We start from the raw sequence: 17,979 nt of genomic DNA, 5'->3' as shown, positions 1-17,979 counted from the left end.
CTCACAAAAGAGCTAATTCGAAATTCATCTTCCTGTTGTCGGTCCAATGTTCGTTTTCGGAATTTTCTTCAAGATGTCGCTCATCCACTACCGATTTTGTTGCGCAATGCAATTCGGTTGTTTTTGTGCAGCCGCGTGCCGTAGTCACGATGTATGGGAGCGCTGGAATATTGATTTTCCCGCCATTTCTCCTCAGACGGCTTCTGCGTCTTCTGGTACCGACTACTACAAAGTGACCACTCATCTTTTTGCATTTATTTAATTAGCATACTGTTATAGGCATGTTATACTTGACGTGCATTAATCCATTAATTTACCGGCTAGCAACCTCCCTGCTATTGCTTCTTCGGCAATCTTTCAATTCTCCTCCGTAGCATACCATTAGACAGGTGGCAACGCAGAACGGCACACCGGGCACTGGAGCTTGTACACCATCCAGTCCTCTAGACACTTAACATGGAATATGTGACGGCATGGCGTGACCATCACCTCCTTCATCATACCGTCAATATCTTTTTTCAAAGCGCCTGTTAACTCTCCGGACAGCACCGGCACTTGTAGTGTGGACATACAGATTGCACAGTCTATATCGCAAATAGCCATGTCCTTGTCCGCTGACTGAGGCCTCATATTAGCCAATATATCCAGAGAGAACCCACTCTCCAAATCTTTGATGCTTATGATCGGGTGATAGTTATACTGCTCTGGTAACCAGTTTTCTTTAACCCAAAATCTTGCGCCCAAACAGTCTTGCAAATACAAGAAGAAAAGCTGTGTGAAGAGCCAGCAAAACACAACTGTAGCCATCACAGGATCATGATGATGGCGAACTGCGTTGTTGTGGTCGAGACACAAGTACAAAACGGGTATGTAGCGTACAAGCGATGTGCCAATGGCATACTCCCACAGAAACACACGTACTCTGTTCTTTAGCGTACTGCGGAAAAATTGTGGGATCCAGTACGAATTCATGAAAAGAAGTATCACGTACTCAGCTGCTCTTCTGTATGTGATTCTCCATGTGATGATACCGGATAACATCATCATAGCTATGCATGTTAGAGTGAAACCAATAAAGAAAATCATATTCGGGTAACGAGCTTCATCTGAAAGCTGCTGAACTGTGTTTGCAGTCTGTGTTGTGGGAGGAGGTGTCGTGCCTACGACAGTAACGTTTGGTGCTACCTCGGCCTGTGGAGTTCGGTCGTTCGCTGCAGCTGTCCCCGAATTTGTCTGAGACCCACGTAAGATTTCCCACCAGTTGGATCCTCTCTCATTTTCCTGAGCAGTGAATACACTCACCAATAGTCTCATTTGGTTTAGACAAAGTAGAGATGCAAGCACTGAAACGCATGTCAATATCAAGTAAAGTTCACTCTGTTGCAAAGATCTCAACAAAAAGTAAACGATTGTTACCAGCATCCAGAAGCCTAACATGGAAACAGTTACGGAGGACACGTTCGAAAGTTGACCAGGACTTCTGCAACGTTTCATTTGCCTCAATAGGAGATTGAGCTCTACTGCTGCCAATATTAAAACACCAATTGCCATTTGTCGAACTCTAGCTTTAGAAATCTCTATGCGTATGCCACCAAGAGTGTCAGCTTTTTGATTCTCTAGTAGCACTCCACAATCTGGCGAATAGATATATGCATGGGAAACCTCCACATTAGGTAATCTCTTCGGTATCGGAGCACCTTGAGGCAAGGCTAATTCATCATCAATGGCTCTGAGTTGATCTCTGGTGTACTCGGTTCTGTCTAGTTGGAAATACGAAATGTACTCGCAATGGTCTTGGGATCTTTCGATTGCATTATTCATATCATCAATTGAGACTTCCTGCTCGATGTCCGTCACATTGAAGATCTGGCTCATCAATATCTTCGATACGTTAAAGTTCTTCTCATTCATAGTGAAGTGTGGAAGTGCATGCCCACCCTGAAACTTTGCTGACTTTGTGGATGCGACGAGTGCACCGGTAGTCTGAAAGTAGATACCCAATAGTTTGAACTCATCGTCTCGAGTTTCAGGAATATCCTTCAAGTTCATGTTTATTGTCACAATGACAGCATCATCGACGAGTGACTTAGGAGTTTGTTTAACAAAATCCTGAAGTTCTGGGTTCATAAAATTATATCCTAATGAATGAAATTCAAGCTCGACCTTTCCCTCATCGAGCCCTGTAAAGTTGCCTGCCTTCTCTTTACGGCCACTATCAATTTCCTGCGGGGGAGAGTTAGATTCCGGGTCCAGCTCGTATCTTTGCTTCTCCTCCTCGTATTTCTCTTGCTTGTAAAGCAAATAGTAGTCCTTCAAATATCTCGGTAGTCTCATGTATATAGGCTTCAAAGATTCTTTCAACTTCACTACCTCAAAATTGCCATAAATCTGTGATGAAATATTTAGTGGGTAAGCCTTATCGCTATCAGTTATCATCGGATCATTCCCCCAGTTTTCCTTGATTCTGTCACTCAACACATTAGGTAGAATACTATCCCGTTCACGCTCTCTCCAGGGGTTCTCCTGAGAGTACGAACGAAAAGGCCATAACAGAATATTCTTGTGCTCAATATTATCCTGGTACGAGAGCTTGAGACCGGTCAAATTACCGTAGCCGAGCCAGTATTGCGAATCAAACACCTGCTGTCGGCTATGAACGAGAGTTGACTTGAACTTCTGTAGAACTTCTCTGTCCTCTGACGCCAATGGCTGTTCTGATCCAGGAGGCAAGGTGAAGAAGATCACCATGATGATGATAAAGATGATCGTTTGTCGATCAGCCATTTTGTATGTGGTTGTAACAGATTTGGGAGGCGCCCTCGATGTATGCATCGATAGTGCCGTCACGTGAACCTACAGTCTTGGAATAAAAGAAGCAAGCAACAGACACCACTAAGCGTAATGAAATACAGTAGCGAGTTGATTGATGAGAATAACTAGGCCTAAGGTTTTATTTTCATGTATTTTTTGTTGAAAGATGTGACGTCAACTATATCCCAGTGCGCCTAAAGCATCTTAGCCAGGGGACTCTGGAACAGGCATCAAAGTTATCCTTCCATTGAAGAAGTAAAAATATGTAAATTCATAAACAGTTCTGTTGGACGATCATTACGTGACCAAAAAAGTATACGAGTTGCGCTGCAATGGCTATCAAGGCAGTCTTTACAAGTTGGAGTACGATAATTAATGTATTGCTGTCTGTAGACTCAATGCATAACGAAATAAAAGGATATAACGGAAGAAAATTTTTTTTGTCGTAGTCAGTAATTTTTTGTCCCTATCTGGGAAACTTGCACTCACTGGCCATTTGGCGCCATTCACCATCCAATTATGATACATCCATTCTCTAATGAGAGTCAAGTTTGAATTCTGTTCATTACAATGCAACCGCAAGCACTGCAAGCATCAAGCATGCAGCGCCAGGAAGCAATTTCTCACTTCCAGAGCGAGCCTGAACCTGCTCTCTCTTGTCAAACAAGCCTGACAAGAAGCCGCCAGTCAGGGTTGACGAGGCAGATGAAGAAGACTCCGAGCTAGAAGCAGTTTCGGAGGATGAAGAGGCTGGTGTAGATGAAGAAGCGGTACTAGAGTCGGCAGCTGAGCTGGAGCTTGGAGCAGAGCTGGAAGAGGGTGCGCTGGAGCTAGAAGCAGAGCTTGACTTGGAAGCAGAGTTAGTGCCCGAGGCGCTAGAAGAAGCCTTGCTACTTGTAGCGGTGTCCTTGGCGCTGGAGGAGGACTTGGTAGACTTGCCCTCCATCTGGTCCCAGAAATCGTCGTCTTGGTCCTCACATTCCTCCGTGGTGGTGCTGATATGAGTCTTTGTTCCCACACCAACCTCAGTTGTCTTATAGGTAGAAACAACAGTCTCGTCGGTAGTACCAGTGATCACCTGGCCAGCTTTTGTGGTAGTGTAAGGACGTCTGGTAGTAAAAGTAGAAACAACTGTCTTAGCGCCTCCACCGTTGCCACCGTTGCCGGATCCACCGTTTCCAGATCCACCGTTTCCAGATCCGCCATTTCCGGATCCACCAGTCTCTTCACACTCGTCGTCCTCGTCTTCACTGTCCCAGAAGTCGTAGTCAGCGTCTCCACAGTCAACATTGTCACAGTTGACATCAGCGCAAGAGCCATAACCACCAGAACCAGAACCAGAACCACCGGATCCTGAGCCAGTACCTGGAGAAGATCCAGAGCCGGATCCTCCAGAGCCGGATCCTGAGCCACCAGATCCTGAGCCACCCGAACCTGAGCCACCGTTACCGGAACCACCTGAACCTGAGCCACCGTTACCGGAGCCGCCGTTACCGCCGCCTCCAATAATGTCGGTAGTAGTCCATTCGTCCTCGTCGTCACAGATCCAAACAGCAGCGCCAGAAGTACTTGTGTACTGGCCGGCTTTGGTGATAGTGGTCTTGATTCCAAGAACATCGGAAGTGGTAACCTTCTCCAAAGAAGTGTGAGTCTTGGTGGTGGAGCCAGGCAACGTAGTCCAGAAAGTTGTGGTCAGGCCGCCAACGGTTTCGGTGGTCAACTGCGTGGTGATTGGGGTGCCTTTCGACAGAGAAGAGCTTCCAGCAGAAGAGGCACCTGACGTTGTAGTGGTAGGCTTACCTGTGTTGGTAGGGGTAAAGTCAGGAATTGATTCAGTCTCACAATCCTCATCGTCACCGCCATTCGAAGCGCTTGAGTTACCGGAAGTGGTTCTTGATGCACTGCCGCTGTTGGAAGAGGCACCGTTTGACCCAGATGAAGGACCGTTTGTAGTGGTGGCTCCTCCACCTGTTGTTTTGGTGCCAGCACCTGGTGTTGAAGGAATTGGCTCCTCGGAACAATCATCCTCATCACCAGCGGCATCAGAGGAGGTTGCAGAAGCAGAGTCTGACGCAGAGCCCGATGCAGAGCCAGAGGCAGAGCCAGAGGCAGAGCCAGAGGCAGAGGCAGATCCTGAACTAGCGGTGGTGGTATTTCCTGGGCCAAAGATATCATCCCACCAGTTTCCTTCACTGGAAGAGGATGGATTCAGGTTGGAGTTTGATTTCAGAGCAGAAGCACTATTGCTGTTGGAGCTTTCAGAGTTTCCACTTGGAGAAGCAGTGGCTCTCGAGGAGGTATTACCTGGGTTTGGTGTTGGAGTTTCTTTTGGACCGGGGAGATCGGTATCGATTGTCTCACAATCCTCATCCTCGTCAGCCTCTGAAGAGGCAGCTTCAGAAGAAGCAGCTGCAAAGAGACGTGCTTTAGATGAGGAAGAAGAGCTCTCGGAGCTGCTGCCTTCAGCAGAAGAAGAGGCTTGGGCGCTGGAGGACGAGTCAGAAGCTGTGCTGTCGTTGTTGCCGAACAAACCATCCAAGAATCCCTTCTGGGAGGATGTGGCAGCAGTGGCAGAGCTTTCCCTAGAGCTGGTGTCTTGTTGTGCAGTGGAGGAGTCGGCAGCAGCAACAGCGGCAGAAGCTGGAGATGAGGTAGCGACCGAGCTTGAAGGGCTCACAGAAGAAGCAGGAGCAGCGGCAGCAGCAGCGTTGGAAGACGCTGGAGAGGCGGCAGCAGCAGAGCTTGCAGCGTTGTCGCTGTTGTCGGTGTTGCCGGCGTTGCCGGTGTTGTCGTTGGAGCCTCCACCAGTGAGCCAATCAAAGAGGCCTCTTTTGGCGAAGTCTTCAGCTTGAGCAGCTGGGTTCTGTTCAATTGCACCTCTTTTGATGTTTGCTCTCTCTTCCTCATTTTGCACCTTGGCGAAAGCAGAGGCGCAAAGGATCAAAGTCAATGTTTGAGTGGACAATCTCATTTCTTATCCATTAACGAGTGGAAGGATATAATGGAAGACCCTAAGAGCGAACTGAATTAAATTAAAATGAATCGAATAAAAAATGTAGGTCAAATTCCAAAAGATGGGCTTAAGAAAACGAAAGAGAAACAAAAAGTTCGGAAACCAACAAGGGCTTTGGGGCTGGAGGATTTATAAAGTCCCCATACATTTCTTACTACTTTGGTAGAGTTGGAGTTTGTTCCTGTGTTACCGCTTTGGGTAAAGATTCTTCGCAGCCAATATACCCAAGAAGGAACATTTTGTGTGCCATGGACTGCACAAACATTAGGTTCTACAGTGGTGGAGGACCAGACTTGCATGGTTGACTAGATCGAGCAATTCTGTGTTTAATGGCCTTCTACTAATTTGGTATACAACTTTGTTGTTCGGTTCTGGAAAAGCTAAAATAGAGACAACCTATTGGAAATGTATCAGGCACACCGTAACTTATGGTAGCCCTACAAGTGAATTGTAGAATCAGATTCGACCACTACAATTAGTTCCACAATGCTACCGATCAACTGGACTTATCCAGTTGCCTACTACAACGAAACGAAGTTCACTAAGCCAAAGATTTAGTCTTGGTCCCCAGTCCTGAGTCTAGAAAGACAAGCCGGTCGCGGTTGTGTGTAATGTCCGATGGTTTATTTTGGAACTATTTTTAATAATTCGGTTACTCTTCAGCCCATAACCGTTTTGGGTAATACACCTTCAATGTTAGACGAGGCTTCACCTTCATAGAGCATGGTAACATCTTTACCCAAGTTGGCTATTGGGCCACGAAATAAGCTTTGTGCAGTGTCGTCTAGGCAACACCAAGACAATTATACTGGGACTCTCCGCTTAATTAGTGCAAGTAATACTGCTACTTTTGATTTATTCATGGAACCATGTATTCTGGGCTAGAGCATCCAGCTCTCGGCCAGATATAGAAAATTGAAAATAAAAGTTACTTAAAAAGAACAAAAAATTATGAAGACTAGGCTCCGTTTTTAGGGAATCATGGAAAATGTGGATGTAGTTAATCGGGTTTTTGTTTGAAAGTAATGATGGGGCTTCTTCTCCTGTCGAAGTCTTTTTACACCTTAGCATAAGCGTAGTTCAAGAAAATGTCATCCTTCATCTCTGGGTTGCTGGCCAAGGCTCTCTTGACAGAACGCTTGATCTTTCTGTGCAATGCTCTCTTGATAGCTCTCTGCTTGATCATCTTAGGGTCACAGCAACACTTCTTTGGGTCAACGAAGACATTACCAGAACCAGAGCCAGAGCCAGAGCCAGAGCTTGGTGAAGAGCCCGATCCACTAGAGCCAGAGGAGCCGGAGGAGCCAGAGGAGCCGCCACCGAAAATGTCATCGAAAATAGAGTCGAAGAAACCGCCTCCAGAGCTGGATCCAGAATCAGAGGAGCCAGAACCAGAAGAACCGGAACCAGAGGAACCAGAACCAGAAGAACCGGAACCAGAGGAACCGGAACCAGAGGAACCGGAACCAGAGGAACCGGAGCCAGAGGAACCACCGAAGAGATTATCAAGCCAGTTGCCGACTGAACCACCCGAGCCTGATCCTGAAGAACCTGAGGAACCAGATCCGGAAGAGCTACCGCTGGAACCTCCGAAGAGGCCGTTGAAAATGGTGCTTAGAATCTCGCCCAAGAGGCCCTTGGAGTTACCGAGACTCTTGAAGAGCTCGCCTCCAACGTCCACCAAGACCGTCAACAAGCGGCTGATAAATGACTTACTTTCACTTCCAGCTCCAAAAAGAGTGTCGAAGATTCTGCTGATAGTACCGTTCTGGAACAAACCAACAATGAAGTTGAAGCCCCAACGGAAGATTTTCTGGATAATTCCGCTGTTCTTGATAGCGTTGAACAAGTTACCCCATGGGATAGACTTGATAACATTTGTGACCAAGTTCAAAGCACCCTGGATGAGGCTCTTGTTACCGAGGATGGAACGGATGATGTTCTGAATAATACCAGAGTCAAAAATCAGACTCACAATTGAGCCAATGGCATCGATAAGATCTCTCTTTTCCATGCCATAAGCTTCCAAAATGTCTGGGTGAATGTCTCTCTTCTCAACGCGGTCAGGAAGCTCCTCATACAATCTTTTGATGAATAGTTGAGCAGTCTCCAAAGCTCTCTTACGGCCAGCATCACCGTCTTTTTGAACTTCGGTCAAGATGCTCTCAGCATCCTTGGAAAGAGCACCGTTCAAGTCCTCGTCATTAAGGACAGACTCGAAGAATTGCTGCAACTTACCGCTGTTCCTCAAAGCCTTGAAAACGACAACATCGTCAACGTTGCCGTCTCCGATAGCTTTGACAACCCCCTCGTGCACCGCATCCTTCAAACGGGGAGAGCTGGTGAGTTGGTCAACAAACTCGTTAAGCAAGTCTGAGTTGTGAAGCTGGACCACCAATTGGTCAATAAAGTCCTCGTCATCACGTTTCTGGGCTTCATTCACGTTGCCAGATGCGCTCCTTTCACTGAGGTCACGCATGGCTTTGGCAACATATTCGAAGTCAATGATGGAAGCGCCATTTTCACTTCTCTTCATGATGTTGACTGCCGAGCCAGTGGCCGGGGCAGCTGCGACAAACGAAGCTGTGAAGGTCGTCGCCAATGTTAAAATTGAAGTGAACCTCATAATTAATTACTCAAAAGAGGGATAAGCGAACTGGTAGGGGAGATGTTCTTGAGGTTGACTTGATTCTTTTCTGACCCAAACGATAAGAAAACGAAAGTGAGTTTCTTTCGAAATGAAAGATTGAAGTAAAAAAAAAGGGAGTAAAGGTTTTGAAACAAGTGGCTGTTAAATTTCTCCAATTTTAATGGAACCACCGAACCTTTTAAGGGTACCTTCCATTTGCAACCAACAAGATGCACGATTTTGAGAATTACTAGATTTGGATAAGTGCGTTTTAGAAGACTACCTGAAAAAGTATGTTCGAAGAGGAGACTGTGTGCAGGCGCATTTTTAGAGCAGTAGGTTTATTTCCGTATTTGTCAGTGGTCCTTATATAACCCTAAAGAGCAAAAACTATGGGGATGGGGAACTTTTTGAACGATGCAGACCTGTTGTTTGGGAAGTACTATTTTTGTATGATCCCCTACCAATTTTGCCCTATGCTAGGATGCCTAAGTGCTCCGATTTTCACGGCGCTTAGTAGCGAAGCCATCAATTTACTGGTTTAAAAGCCAACTAGAGCTATTCTGCGCATGTAGTGATTTACAGAACTTCAGTGTTATATATATTAAGACTGTTTGTGAAGGGATGATAAGCTTTTTATTCCACGATTTATAATGTGATGTTTTAATTTATGTATCACTCACAATGCTCTACTTGTTTCGGGTACAAGCGAGGAAAAACCGAATATCTTGCAAACCTCGACTTAAAATCATCTTCCTTTACACAAAATTGACCAACTAGTTGAACACAGTCAGAGCTTTGGGTGCGAACCTTATAGAGTCTAATTTGCAAACTTAAGTTTTTTTTTTTTTGCAGAATTCTTCTTTATCATGACATTTACCTCTATTGCTTTTGAACCTACAACAAACACGTGACTGACACCAGTTTATATGAGCCGTGCGTTACTATTCGTTCAGCTGAACCAACCCCAATGAGGCCGTCTTTGGTACGCTACATCAGGCCCCGTCGTCCAGAGAGAAAGACCCCTCCTCTTTTGCCACCTTTGAAGCTTTACAGGTCTATCTTGAGAGCACACAGAACAAAACTACCAGCTGAGCTTCGATTCTTGGGAGATGAGTACGTAAAATCAGAGTTCAAAGCTCACAAAACTACGGATAACCCCATGCATATCATCGGCTTCTTAACACAATGGCAGGACTACTTGAGGAGTATTGATGGAGGAACTTGGCAACAGGGCAAGATGACTCAGCAAGATTTAGATAAGATGTCGCCAGAACAGGTTTCCCAGCTCTATGAGTTGATGCAGGAGACGAAACGTCTTGGTCAACAGTAAGCAGCATAGAACGACGATATTCATTGAAGCTTATTTGTATTATAGAGCAGACGCTTGCGAGAAACGCTGCCATATGAAGTGTTTCTATTTGAAATTATACACCCACAAAGTTACAAACCCTTACCGTAGTTACCAGAAGCGAAGAAGTCCATAATAATCTTAACAATGTTTTCCAAGGCCTGCAACCAAGCGGCTAACTGCTCCTTGACCTTCTCCTGGTCAGCGCCCAACTTTTCGAAGAAGTCCTTTCTGTAAGGGCACGCCTTCATGGCCAACTTGAACACGGGCTTGACCAACATGCCGTGGTACTGAGACAATGTCTTTGTGTAAGCATCTGTGAATGTCACGGTCAACTCCTTACCTGGGCTGTCAACCGTCTCTCTCATGGCTTGGGCTGTAAATTGCAATCCTCTAGACAACCACAAAAGTCCTTGAGTGGCCTTCTTGCTCTTACCCGGGGCTTCAGACAAAACCAAATCCTGCAACGTTGATGCACCAGCTGGGTCCAGCAAAAGCTTGGCTCTAATTTTATCGATGTTACCTGTCATGTCATTCTTGACAACAGTAAACGCGGACGAGCCCAACAAGTCAAAGAGCTTCACAAGAGACTCGGCAGCCTCCAAGAAAGCAGCTGTATCGATTCTACATTCGGTGACGGGAACGTCAGCGAACGACCGCTTCATCTCATCAAAAAACGTAGACATCTTGAATTATAGTGTGGGTAATCGTTTGTTACGAAATCAAAGTTATTTCAGCTATATATATAAGAGATCTGGGCGTGTCGATAAGCTGCGCGCAAACTTTGTAGCGTACGCCATAAACCTGCCGCCAGACAACTGCCCGAGTGGTGAGGCTGAGGTCCCAGACGAGAATGCCTTCGTACTATCTGAAAAGGGAGTAACTGAGATGTAATCTTTTTCAAAATCTAATGAAGAGATTGAAGTATTAGTTTACGATTATGGAAGCCATTGATCTGAAGTAGCGTAATTCACCACTTGGTATTATATTAAAGCAGCACTGCAGTCTGCTTCTCTGGTTCTATTAAAGTTAATCACATCTTGTCTATCGTGTCACGTAAATCCGTTGAGGTAGTTTAATTGGCAGAGCTTGGGCGGCACTACCACTCCAACTCGTCTGCCCAGCGTACAGCCTTCTTGTCCCTGTGCACTTGCACCTGCGATGGAGGAGTCAGCTCTCTATATTTCTCAAACTCTTGCTTCAGGTAGAATCCTGGACTGCCACTTCTTGACTTCGTTAGATCGCTTTGATCATCGGTGAACCGTTTGCTGTGATGTGCCTTGATGATTGCGAGTTTCTTCTTCGCTGAAGGTCCGACTTCGTTGGTTGGGATTTGTACAATCTCATTAATATTGTCGGGCATGAGGAACCCTTCACAGTTGGATGCATTGAGTTCAGTGCCAAATTGGGTTGCGTCGTTGATGAGCCCTGTCAGAGATTCCACCATGTAAATCTGGACCGGCTCCTTTTGCAGCTGTTTGAGACAAGGTCGTGGAGGCGCCAGCTTCCTGGGAACACATATCCTTTGAGGAGAACGCGCTTGGGTATTGGAACAGAGATCTGTGACGTTGCTCAACGGTTGAAGTAATGGAATGGATGATAAGCTCCTCTTCGGTCTAGGTTTACCTGATAGCTTGGTCTTCTTGGGTGGCTGTAATGCAGAACTGTTTTCTTTATTCTCGTCGTGACCTCGTTTGCCCCTCTTGGGTAGCTGTGCAACCAGCCTGTCCTGTAAATATGAGTCGAGTCTAAAATCCAAATCATCTGGAGTGGACTGGTTCTTTAAGCGAGCCCTGAAGACTCTCGTTCGGAGCTGGTCGTCGAGTTCGAAGTCATTATTCTCGTTTTCAAGATCATCAAGAAGCTTCTCGATCTTGTCATCTCGAAGCTGTTTGTCTGGACCTTCAACATGTGCTCGTGATCGAAGGTGATGGGTGACTTGAAATAGCTCATTCTTCAGGAGGCTGAGATCAGGATAGCTTGTCGAATTAAGTGAAGTTGCCGGCTTGACCGGAGAGTTATCTTGAGATGTCTTCGGAGAACGTTTGACTGGCGAGGCATGGAGGGAGATTTCACTGAAATCGTTGATGTGGAAATCATCGTCATCGAGAATGTTCGATAGCTCGAACGAGATGTTGGTTTCACAACTCATAAGCTGACCATAAAATAAACAGTGTAAAGCGAGAACAAATAAGTTGTGCAAGGGACCAACGTAGGCCAGAAGGTTTATTAGTTCTGTTGATGTCTTTCTGTCTTAGTGTTTACACAAACGCTCAATTTGGAAATCCTTCGCACTGCCCTTACTGATAGTGCCGCCAGCCTAAATTCACTGCGCAGTCGAATGAATGGAGCCTAAACAAATACTACTGGATTGGGAATAGGGGACTTGGGGAAGACTTTTTGTCTTGAATTACAAAGGTTGTATGATTGAGACTATCTCCAAGTTTTGGGTAAAGTAGCATCTCAATACGAGGGAGCTCTGTCTATCAAATCCGCAGTATGTACGGCAACGCAACAAAAAAAAAGAAAGAACAGCCTCTCTGTTCAAGTTCATCTAAGGCACGTTGAGCTTTTTCGGTCAGCGAAAAATAGATGATCAAGAATAAAGCCATGTCAAAACGAGACCTTGAGATTTGAACTTGCTTTTTGTTGGCAAGGTCACGTAGGATCCTTCTGGTTGATGTACTGTACTAGTCATAATAGGTCAGATACTCGCAGTAACGCCCATGAAGCTTATGAAATATGGTCAGGCAGAGTCGACTTGCACCACGAGATTTGAAATAACAATACCTCAAGCCTCTGAGAATGTGATTTAAAGTTCTAGGTTTACTAGGCACTCTTTCGAGGATTGTATTCGAATTATACCAGGTTGTGTACTTATAGGTGCCAGCAATTACGCTGGGTCACCGCGAGTCTTTTGCAGCCAGTGCACAGCCGCGCCGTGAACAGTACAATACACCGTAAAAAGGACGAAGAGAGTCCCATCTGAACTGAGTTCTCGAAGATAGTGAAGCTCCAGACCGTGTCTTTGTATGAGCAACATTTAACAGGTAATACAATTATACTTCCCTCGCTGCTTCGGTCCAAATGGGCTTCACATGACCGCGGGGAGAAGTAAATCGTTGCGCATTATTTGTCGGCGTAGAATGTTCATCTGCGTCGTGCCTGAGCGTTCATCAGTGTACTCCTTTCTTCTTCAAACTAGCACCAATGTCTGCAAACGAATTCTACAGCTCTGGCCAACAGGGAGAAAGATCCGATAACAATTACCAAAGCAGCAACCAAGGCGATTCCCAGCGCGGCGGCGAAGAAGGTGGGGACCGTTCTCTCCTTTCTTCTGCAATTAGCGGTGCCATGGGTGGCCACTCTAAGCATGGTGGTGGAATGGAAGACATGATCGGCAACAAGATTGGGCAGATGTTGTCAGGAAAGGGCGGTCAACAGCAACACGACTCTGGCAGTGGTGGTGGACTTGGTGGTTTGGCCTCGATGCTCGGAGGAGGAAACAGCAACCAAAATCACCAAAACCATCAAAGCAGCGGCGGCGGCCTTGGCGGTCTTGCTAGCATGCTTGGAGGTGGTGGTAGCAATCACAGCAGCCAAGGTGGAAACTATGGCCACAACCAAGGCGGAAACTACGGAGGCAATGGTAACTACGGTAATGAAGGTAGATACGATAACCAGGGTTCTGGCAACCACGCATCCTCTGGTGGTCTTCTTGATAGCGTGATGGGTGCTTTTAGTGGTGAAGGCAAGCACGGTACCTCTCATAATAACAACGAAGGATACGGAAACCAAGGTGGTGGCTACAATAACCAAGGCGGAAGTTATGGTGGTCACAACTCTGGCCATCAACTGGGCGGTGGCAGATTCAATGACAACAACGATGACAACTCCTGGGGCTACAACAGTCAGGGCGGTAACCAAGGTGGCTACGGAGGAAACCTGGGAAGATATGGTGGTAACCAGGGTGGCTACGATAACCAAGGTGGCTACGGTAATCAAGGAGGCTACGGCGGAAACCAGGGAGGAAGATGGTGATTTAACCATGATTTGATATTTACGACAGTTTATACTACAAATATTTGTTTTCAGCATCATCATATCATTGATCAAAAGTGTAGTTTGTCAAATAGTACAGGAAATTAGTCAGGAACCGAGGAAGGATGAAAAGTCTAGTAGTCGGATGCTGTGCACACGTTGGTGTACAAAATGGCATACTCAATAACAGCAGAGCTTCCATCTTTCAAAGTAGTTGTGAGAGTAGAAGATCCTGTGGAGAAGTAATGACCAGATGGGATTGGAGATTGGGACACCACAGGGCCACTAGTCACAGATGGAGCAGTAGACAGGTCAGTAACAGATGCCACAGAAAGAGAAGAATCAATCTGAGCGGAGGAGAAGGAGGCTGACTCTTCATGTGGGACGCTAGATGTGACTTGAGGTGGCTCAGTTGAACTTGTCACAGTGGAAGACAAATCAGTTTCGTAAGCTGGAACGTAAGTGGCAGTACCGGTGATCTGAGTGGATGTGAGGGAACCTGCAGAGTTCGTCCAGACATACTCAGTCACTGGAATTCTTGCAATAACATCGTAGGTAGTTGTGCTCGTGACAGTTGTATCAGCCGCTTTGACTGAACCCCACAATGTAAGAAGGGACAAAGTTGAAACGAGTGTAGTTCTAAGCATTCGGGACAGTGAGTTTAATGAGAGTATGTGGTCAGTGATGTTCAGCTGAAACACACACGTGAAACGCAGAAGGTTTTATACCAATGGTGAGGAAGGCGGGCTAGCACCCCGTTGAGGAAGATGTGCAGCAGCGCTGGATCTTTCACCGCGATTTAGCAGCTACTATCACGTTAGTGTCAACGAATGCAGATCGATTAAGGTTGAAAAAAGCCTATTTGGGGGTAAGGCTGGTTCATTCTCATCCCGACTAAGTATGATTCACAGATCTCGATGCTGGCTTAGCAGCTGTCGTGGCCAAAAGTGCTGGCTATACCGTGGTGCGGCGTATTACAGGTCTCTCTCGGTTAGTGAGAGCTGTAGGTGAGGGTTTAGTGCGCGGGTCGGTAGCACAGTTCTCTAGCTCACCGTTGAGGGCGAAAGTGTGCCCCATAGTAAAATTGACAAAACGACATATGAAGCTGACACAGGCCTCTTTATTAGTGAGAGGCGTCCAATTTTTTGTGAAATTGATGATGGACCAAGAAAACGCACTATAATGAGCGTCGCACAATTGTGACATTTTCAGTCGCACTGCCAGCCAGCCAGCAGTAGAAAGACCACCTTCTCGCTAATGTCGGCGTCGTGCATCAGCACATATACGAATTCAGCTTTACAAATAGGCTGCTTCGAAATAGAGGATTGTCGGAATATACGTTGGTTTCTGCACTGTTGGCTAAGTTATTTCTCAGAGTCTAACGATGTGCGCCTTCGAATATCTTTGACACCTTCCTCAAGCCTAGGAAATTCCTCCACCAACTTGTCGCCCAACACTTCACAAAGCTTCTGGAATCCAAGCATCTTACCTTTTAGCCTAGCGTTGGTTTTGGCGGTGACCTCCACAAACTCTCTCGTGTAAATGTCAGGGTTACGCCCATCCTCTATATAGGTGATGACGTCCACCGGCACTGGGAATTGCTGTGTAAATGGGCTGTTGGTGAGCCCTGAGAGTTGACTGATTATTTGGTTAGTTCTATGGGTCAATGCTGCGTGGGATTGCTGTGTTCCCTGATTGTCGTGAACGAGCACACCGAGCTCAATAGTAGACTCTATGAGAGCCAGTAGCTGAGCAGCTGTTGACTGGAGAGGCTCATTTTCATCGGTCTGGGCAATTTCTGACGTCGCCATACTTAGTTCAACCTCTTTTCTGATGGATGGTGTCGGTACTTTTTGACGCCTTGCAAGAGCTCTCTCGGTAGGAAAAAAACGCCTAGTGATCTTCACGTGAGCGCACTCCCAGTGAGGATATTGCAAAAATCAGCGTGGGAGGGAATGCTCAAGCCGATGGGGGCAGTCTGGTTCTTTTCTTAAAAGTCTACTCCTTTTTATTTTTCTCGTCGCTGTCATAGCCATTAGATTGCATTTGCCAGCATCTGCATGAAAATCGGCATATTTTTTCCCGACCCCTAATTCTAAGATCAAGCTTCACCCCACTTTGCACCATGGAACTCTCGTCAGTGGTGACGCTAAAGTACAACACAGAAAAATGGCTAGATGCCCAGAACAAAGCCGACTCCGAGTGGCTGTCCAACAACAATTCACCAACAAAAATGGTCACATTGAACTATCGCAGAGACAGACTGGACGCATCGACGCCAGCGCTCTCTCCAGTACCATGGATGGTCAAAAAAGAGTTCAAACCACGCAAGCCAAAATATAACGAGAACGATCCGTTTTTAATTCGGCCCGTCAGCGAATCTCTACAAAGACTACGAGAGTACGAAAAAAATGTCCAGCTAGTAGGAGCCATAAAGGCCGACATCAACTGGTACCATGACCTCACCAACGTCGCGCAGCGACTTCGGCTCCTACGAGACACCTACAAAGTGCTCCAGGCGGTAAGAAAAAAGAGAGCAATGGGCGAGAGAGTCGACTTCCGCACTGCGCACGAGTTCAAGTCGCGCACTGGCAGTCCAGTGCCCCTGGACGAGAACGCCAGTGGGGGCCACCCGGGAGACGAAGATGCTCAAAGTCGCCAGGGAGCTTCTCTAGCTTCAACGCCGGTGGCAGCGCCAGCTCGTAGAGGGAGACCGAGAAAAAGAGGCGGAGGTGCTGGACGTGGCAGGAAACCAGGCCCACGGCTGCGTACAGTTGTGCCTCTGCCAATGCCTACGGCGACTAGAAGTCGAGCGAGTAGGAGAAAGCAGGAGGCGGCAGAGGCAGCAGCGGCAGCAGGGGCCACAGCAGCGTCAGAGACAAAGAGTGGAGGAGACTCGCGCGATTCCCGCGACTCGACTCCAGCGCTCACTAGCGATAATGCTCAGCAGCCCGAGACTAGTCTGCTTACACAGTTTGGCACTCAGGACTTGAAGAGTCTCTTAGGTCTGAGCCAGCCGGACCAGGCTTCGATGCTGGAATTGGGTTCAAATCCAGTGGTGACTGGGCTGATGCCAGAGTACCAAACATCGCAGGCCCAGAAGCAGTCGCACGGGTACTTTTCATTTGAAGCCAACCCTCCAGAGAATGTTCCTGTGAACGCTGAACAACAGAGCCTTGCAGATGCTAGTGACTTGCAGCTCATGGACGCTTTGACTACAGCAAATGCAATGTATGACAATGGTGCTAGTGATGCCCCAGGGGTGCCAGATCCTGGCGCTCGCCATGTACCGCTCCAGAGGGCCACGCCACAAGAACATATATTTTCAGAGCTCCAACACAATGCACAATGGGAACCCCCTCAGCAGCATCCTGGAGTCCCTTATGGCGAATACTACCCGCAATCTCACTATCAGAATCCCAGCGTGCTCTCAGAGCTGACCATGTCGATCATTGAGAATCTCAAGCGTAAAAACCCCAGCGGACTGGTGCTAGCGTCGCTTTACAACCGTCCTGGAGGGTTTAATTTCTCTCCTCAATGGGCAGCTCAGCAGGAGCACCGGCAGCAGCATGAGGGTGGAGCCGACACCTCAGCCTCTTCTCATCATTTGCCGAACGACGGAAACCCGCCAAGCTGACCTAGGAACAACGCCACTTTAAGGAGCCCCGGGCGAGCAGCAACATCATTCATTGTGTACCATAGTGTATTACATTAGTTTGTGCCCATGTTGACTTTGTTAAAGCGTTTCTGGGAACTCCGAGGGTGCCTCACAATGGCTGCGCAATAGGACCCTATTGTGCCTCGCTTAGATCTGGACGAGTACTCGCATACCAGAGCTTTAACATTTAAGCATTCAGCGCCACAAGCCATAATAATGATTTAATAGATTCGTGTATTTCCTTGTGCAATAATTCTAATCATCAAAGTACCACCATAGTTCTAGAATCCATGGCACCCACCTCTCACTGTGATCTCATAACTGCATAAACTGGTTTTCGACGATATCACCATTCTTGGCTTCGCACCTGATTTCATGTGTCCTCGCAAAAGACGCTTGACGATTTGAAATAATCACAGGCACTTGCTGGTGCCTTGCAATAGGCTGAATATGACTAAACATTAGCTTGACACTAT

The 17,979-nt window shown here is 46.8% G+C and overlaps 10 protein-coding genes across 10 annotated transcripts; 3 read left to right on the top strand and 7 right to left on the bottom strand. All coding sequences in view use genetic code 12, as the record gives it.

The window, feature by feature from the left end:
• Positions 1–381: 381 nt before the first annotated feature.
• On the bottom strand, positions 382–2,784 carry CJI96_0000578 (ubiquitin-protein ligase TUL1; the record flags this gene model as incomplete). The annotated part of the gene is made up of 1 exon (XM_029034802.2): positions 382–2,784. One exon carries the CDS (start codon positions 2,782–2,784, stop codon positions 382–384), a length of 2,403 nt encoding a protein of 800 aa, XP_028890044.1.
• A 592-nt stretch (positions 2,785–3,376) lies between these two features.
• Positions 3,377–5,782, bottom strand: PGA25 (Pga25p; the record flags this gene model as incomplete). Its single annotated transcript, XM_029034801.2, has 1 exon — positions 3,377–5,782. The coding sequence occupies one exon, from the start codon at positions 5,780–5,782 to the stop codon at positions 3,377–3,379; it is 2,406 nt and encodes an 801-aa protein (XP_028890043.2).
• Positions 5,783–6,881: 1,099 nt separating this feature from the next.
• CJI96_0000576 (uncharacterized protein) lies at positions 6,882–8,450 on the bottom strand (the record flags this gene model as incomplete). Its single annotated transcript, XM_029034800.2, has 1 exon — positions 6,882–8,450. One exon carries the CDS (start codon positions 8,448–8,450, stop codon positions 6,882–6,884), a length of 1,569 nt encoding a protein of 522 aa, XP_028890042.2.
• A 973-nt stretch (positions 8,451–9,423) lies between these two features.
• CJI96_0000575 (uncharacterized protein) lies at positions 9,424–9,786 on the top strand (the record flags this gene model as incomplete). The annotated part of the gene is made up of 1 exon (XM_029034799.1): positions 9,424–9,786. One exon carries the CDS (start codon positions 9,424–9,426, stop codon positions 9,784–9,786), a length of 363 nt encoding a protein of 120 aa, XP_028890041.1.
• A 110-nt stretch (positions 9,787–9,896) lies between these two features.
• HET1 (Het1p) lies at positions 9,897–10,490 on the bottom strand (the record flags this gene model as incomplete). The annotated part of the gene is made up of 1 exon (XM_029034798.1): positions 9,897–10,490. The coding sequence occupies one exon, from the start codon at positions 10,488–10,490 to the stop codon at positions 9,897–9,899; it is 594 nt and encodes a 197-aa protein (XP_028890040.1).
• A 413-nt stretch (positions 10,491–10,903) lies between these two features.
• CJI96_0000573 (uncharacterized protein) lies at positions 10,904–11,956 on the bottom strand (the record flags this gene model as incomplete). The annotated part of the gene is made up of 1 exon (XM_029034797.2): positions 10,904–11,956. One exon carries the CDS (start codon positions 11,954–11,956, stop codon positions 10,904–10,906), a length of 1,053 nt encoding a protein of 350 aa, XP_028890039.1.
• A 1,058-nt stretch (positions 11,957–13,014) lies between these two features.
• Positions 13,015–13,845, top strand: CJI96_0000572 (uncharacterized protein; the record flags this gene model as incomplete). The annotated part of the gene is made up of 1 exon (XM_029034796.2): positions 13,015–13,845. The coding sequence occupies one exon, from the start codon at positions 13,015–13,017 to the stop codon at positions 13,843–13,845; it is 831 nt and encodes a 276-aa protein (XP_028890038.2).
• Positions 13,846–13,979: 134 nt separating this feature from the next.
• Positions 13,980–14,492, bottom strand: CJI96_0000571 (uncharacterized protein; the record flags this gene model as incomplete). The annotated part of the gene is made up of 1 exon (XM_029034795.1): positions 13,980–14,492. The coding sequence occupies one exon, from the start codon at positions 14,490–14,492 to the stop codon at positions 13,980–13,982; it is 513 nt and encodes a 170-aa protein (XP_028890037.1).
• Positions 14,493–15,209: 717 nt separating this feature from the next.
• Positions 15,210–15,656, bottom strand: MED10 (mediator complex subunit NUT2; the record flags this gene model as incomplete). Its single annotated transcript, XM_029034794.1, has 1 exon — positions 15,210–15,656. The coding sequence occupies one exon, from the start codon at positions 15,654–15,656 to the stop codon at positions 15,210–15,212; it is 447 nt and encodes a 148-aa protein (XP_028890036.1).
• A 314-nt stretch (positions 15,657–15,970) lies between these two features.
• On the top strand, positions 15,971–17,482 carry CJI96_0000569 (uncharacterized protein; the record flags this gene model as incomplete). Its single annotated transcript, XM_029034793.2, has 1 exon — positions 15,971–17,482. One exon carries the CDS (start codon positions 15,971–15,973, stop codon positions 17,480–17,482), a length of 1,512 nt encoding a protein of 503 aa, XP_028890035.2.
• Between the last annotated feature and the right edge of the window lie 497 nt (positions 17,483–17,979).

This window comes from Candidozyma auris, chromosome 1 (assembly GCF_003013715.1).
Source record: "Candidozyma auris chromosome 1, complete sequence".
Classification (NCBI taxonomy): Eukaryota; Fungi; Ascomycota; class Pichiomycetes; order Serinales; family Metschnikowiaceae; genus Candidozyma; species Candidozyma auris.
Note: the sequence above shows the minus strand (reverse complement) of the source record. Positions and strands in the feature narration are given on the sequence as shown.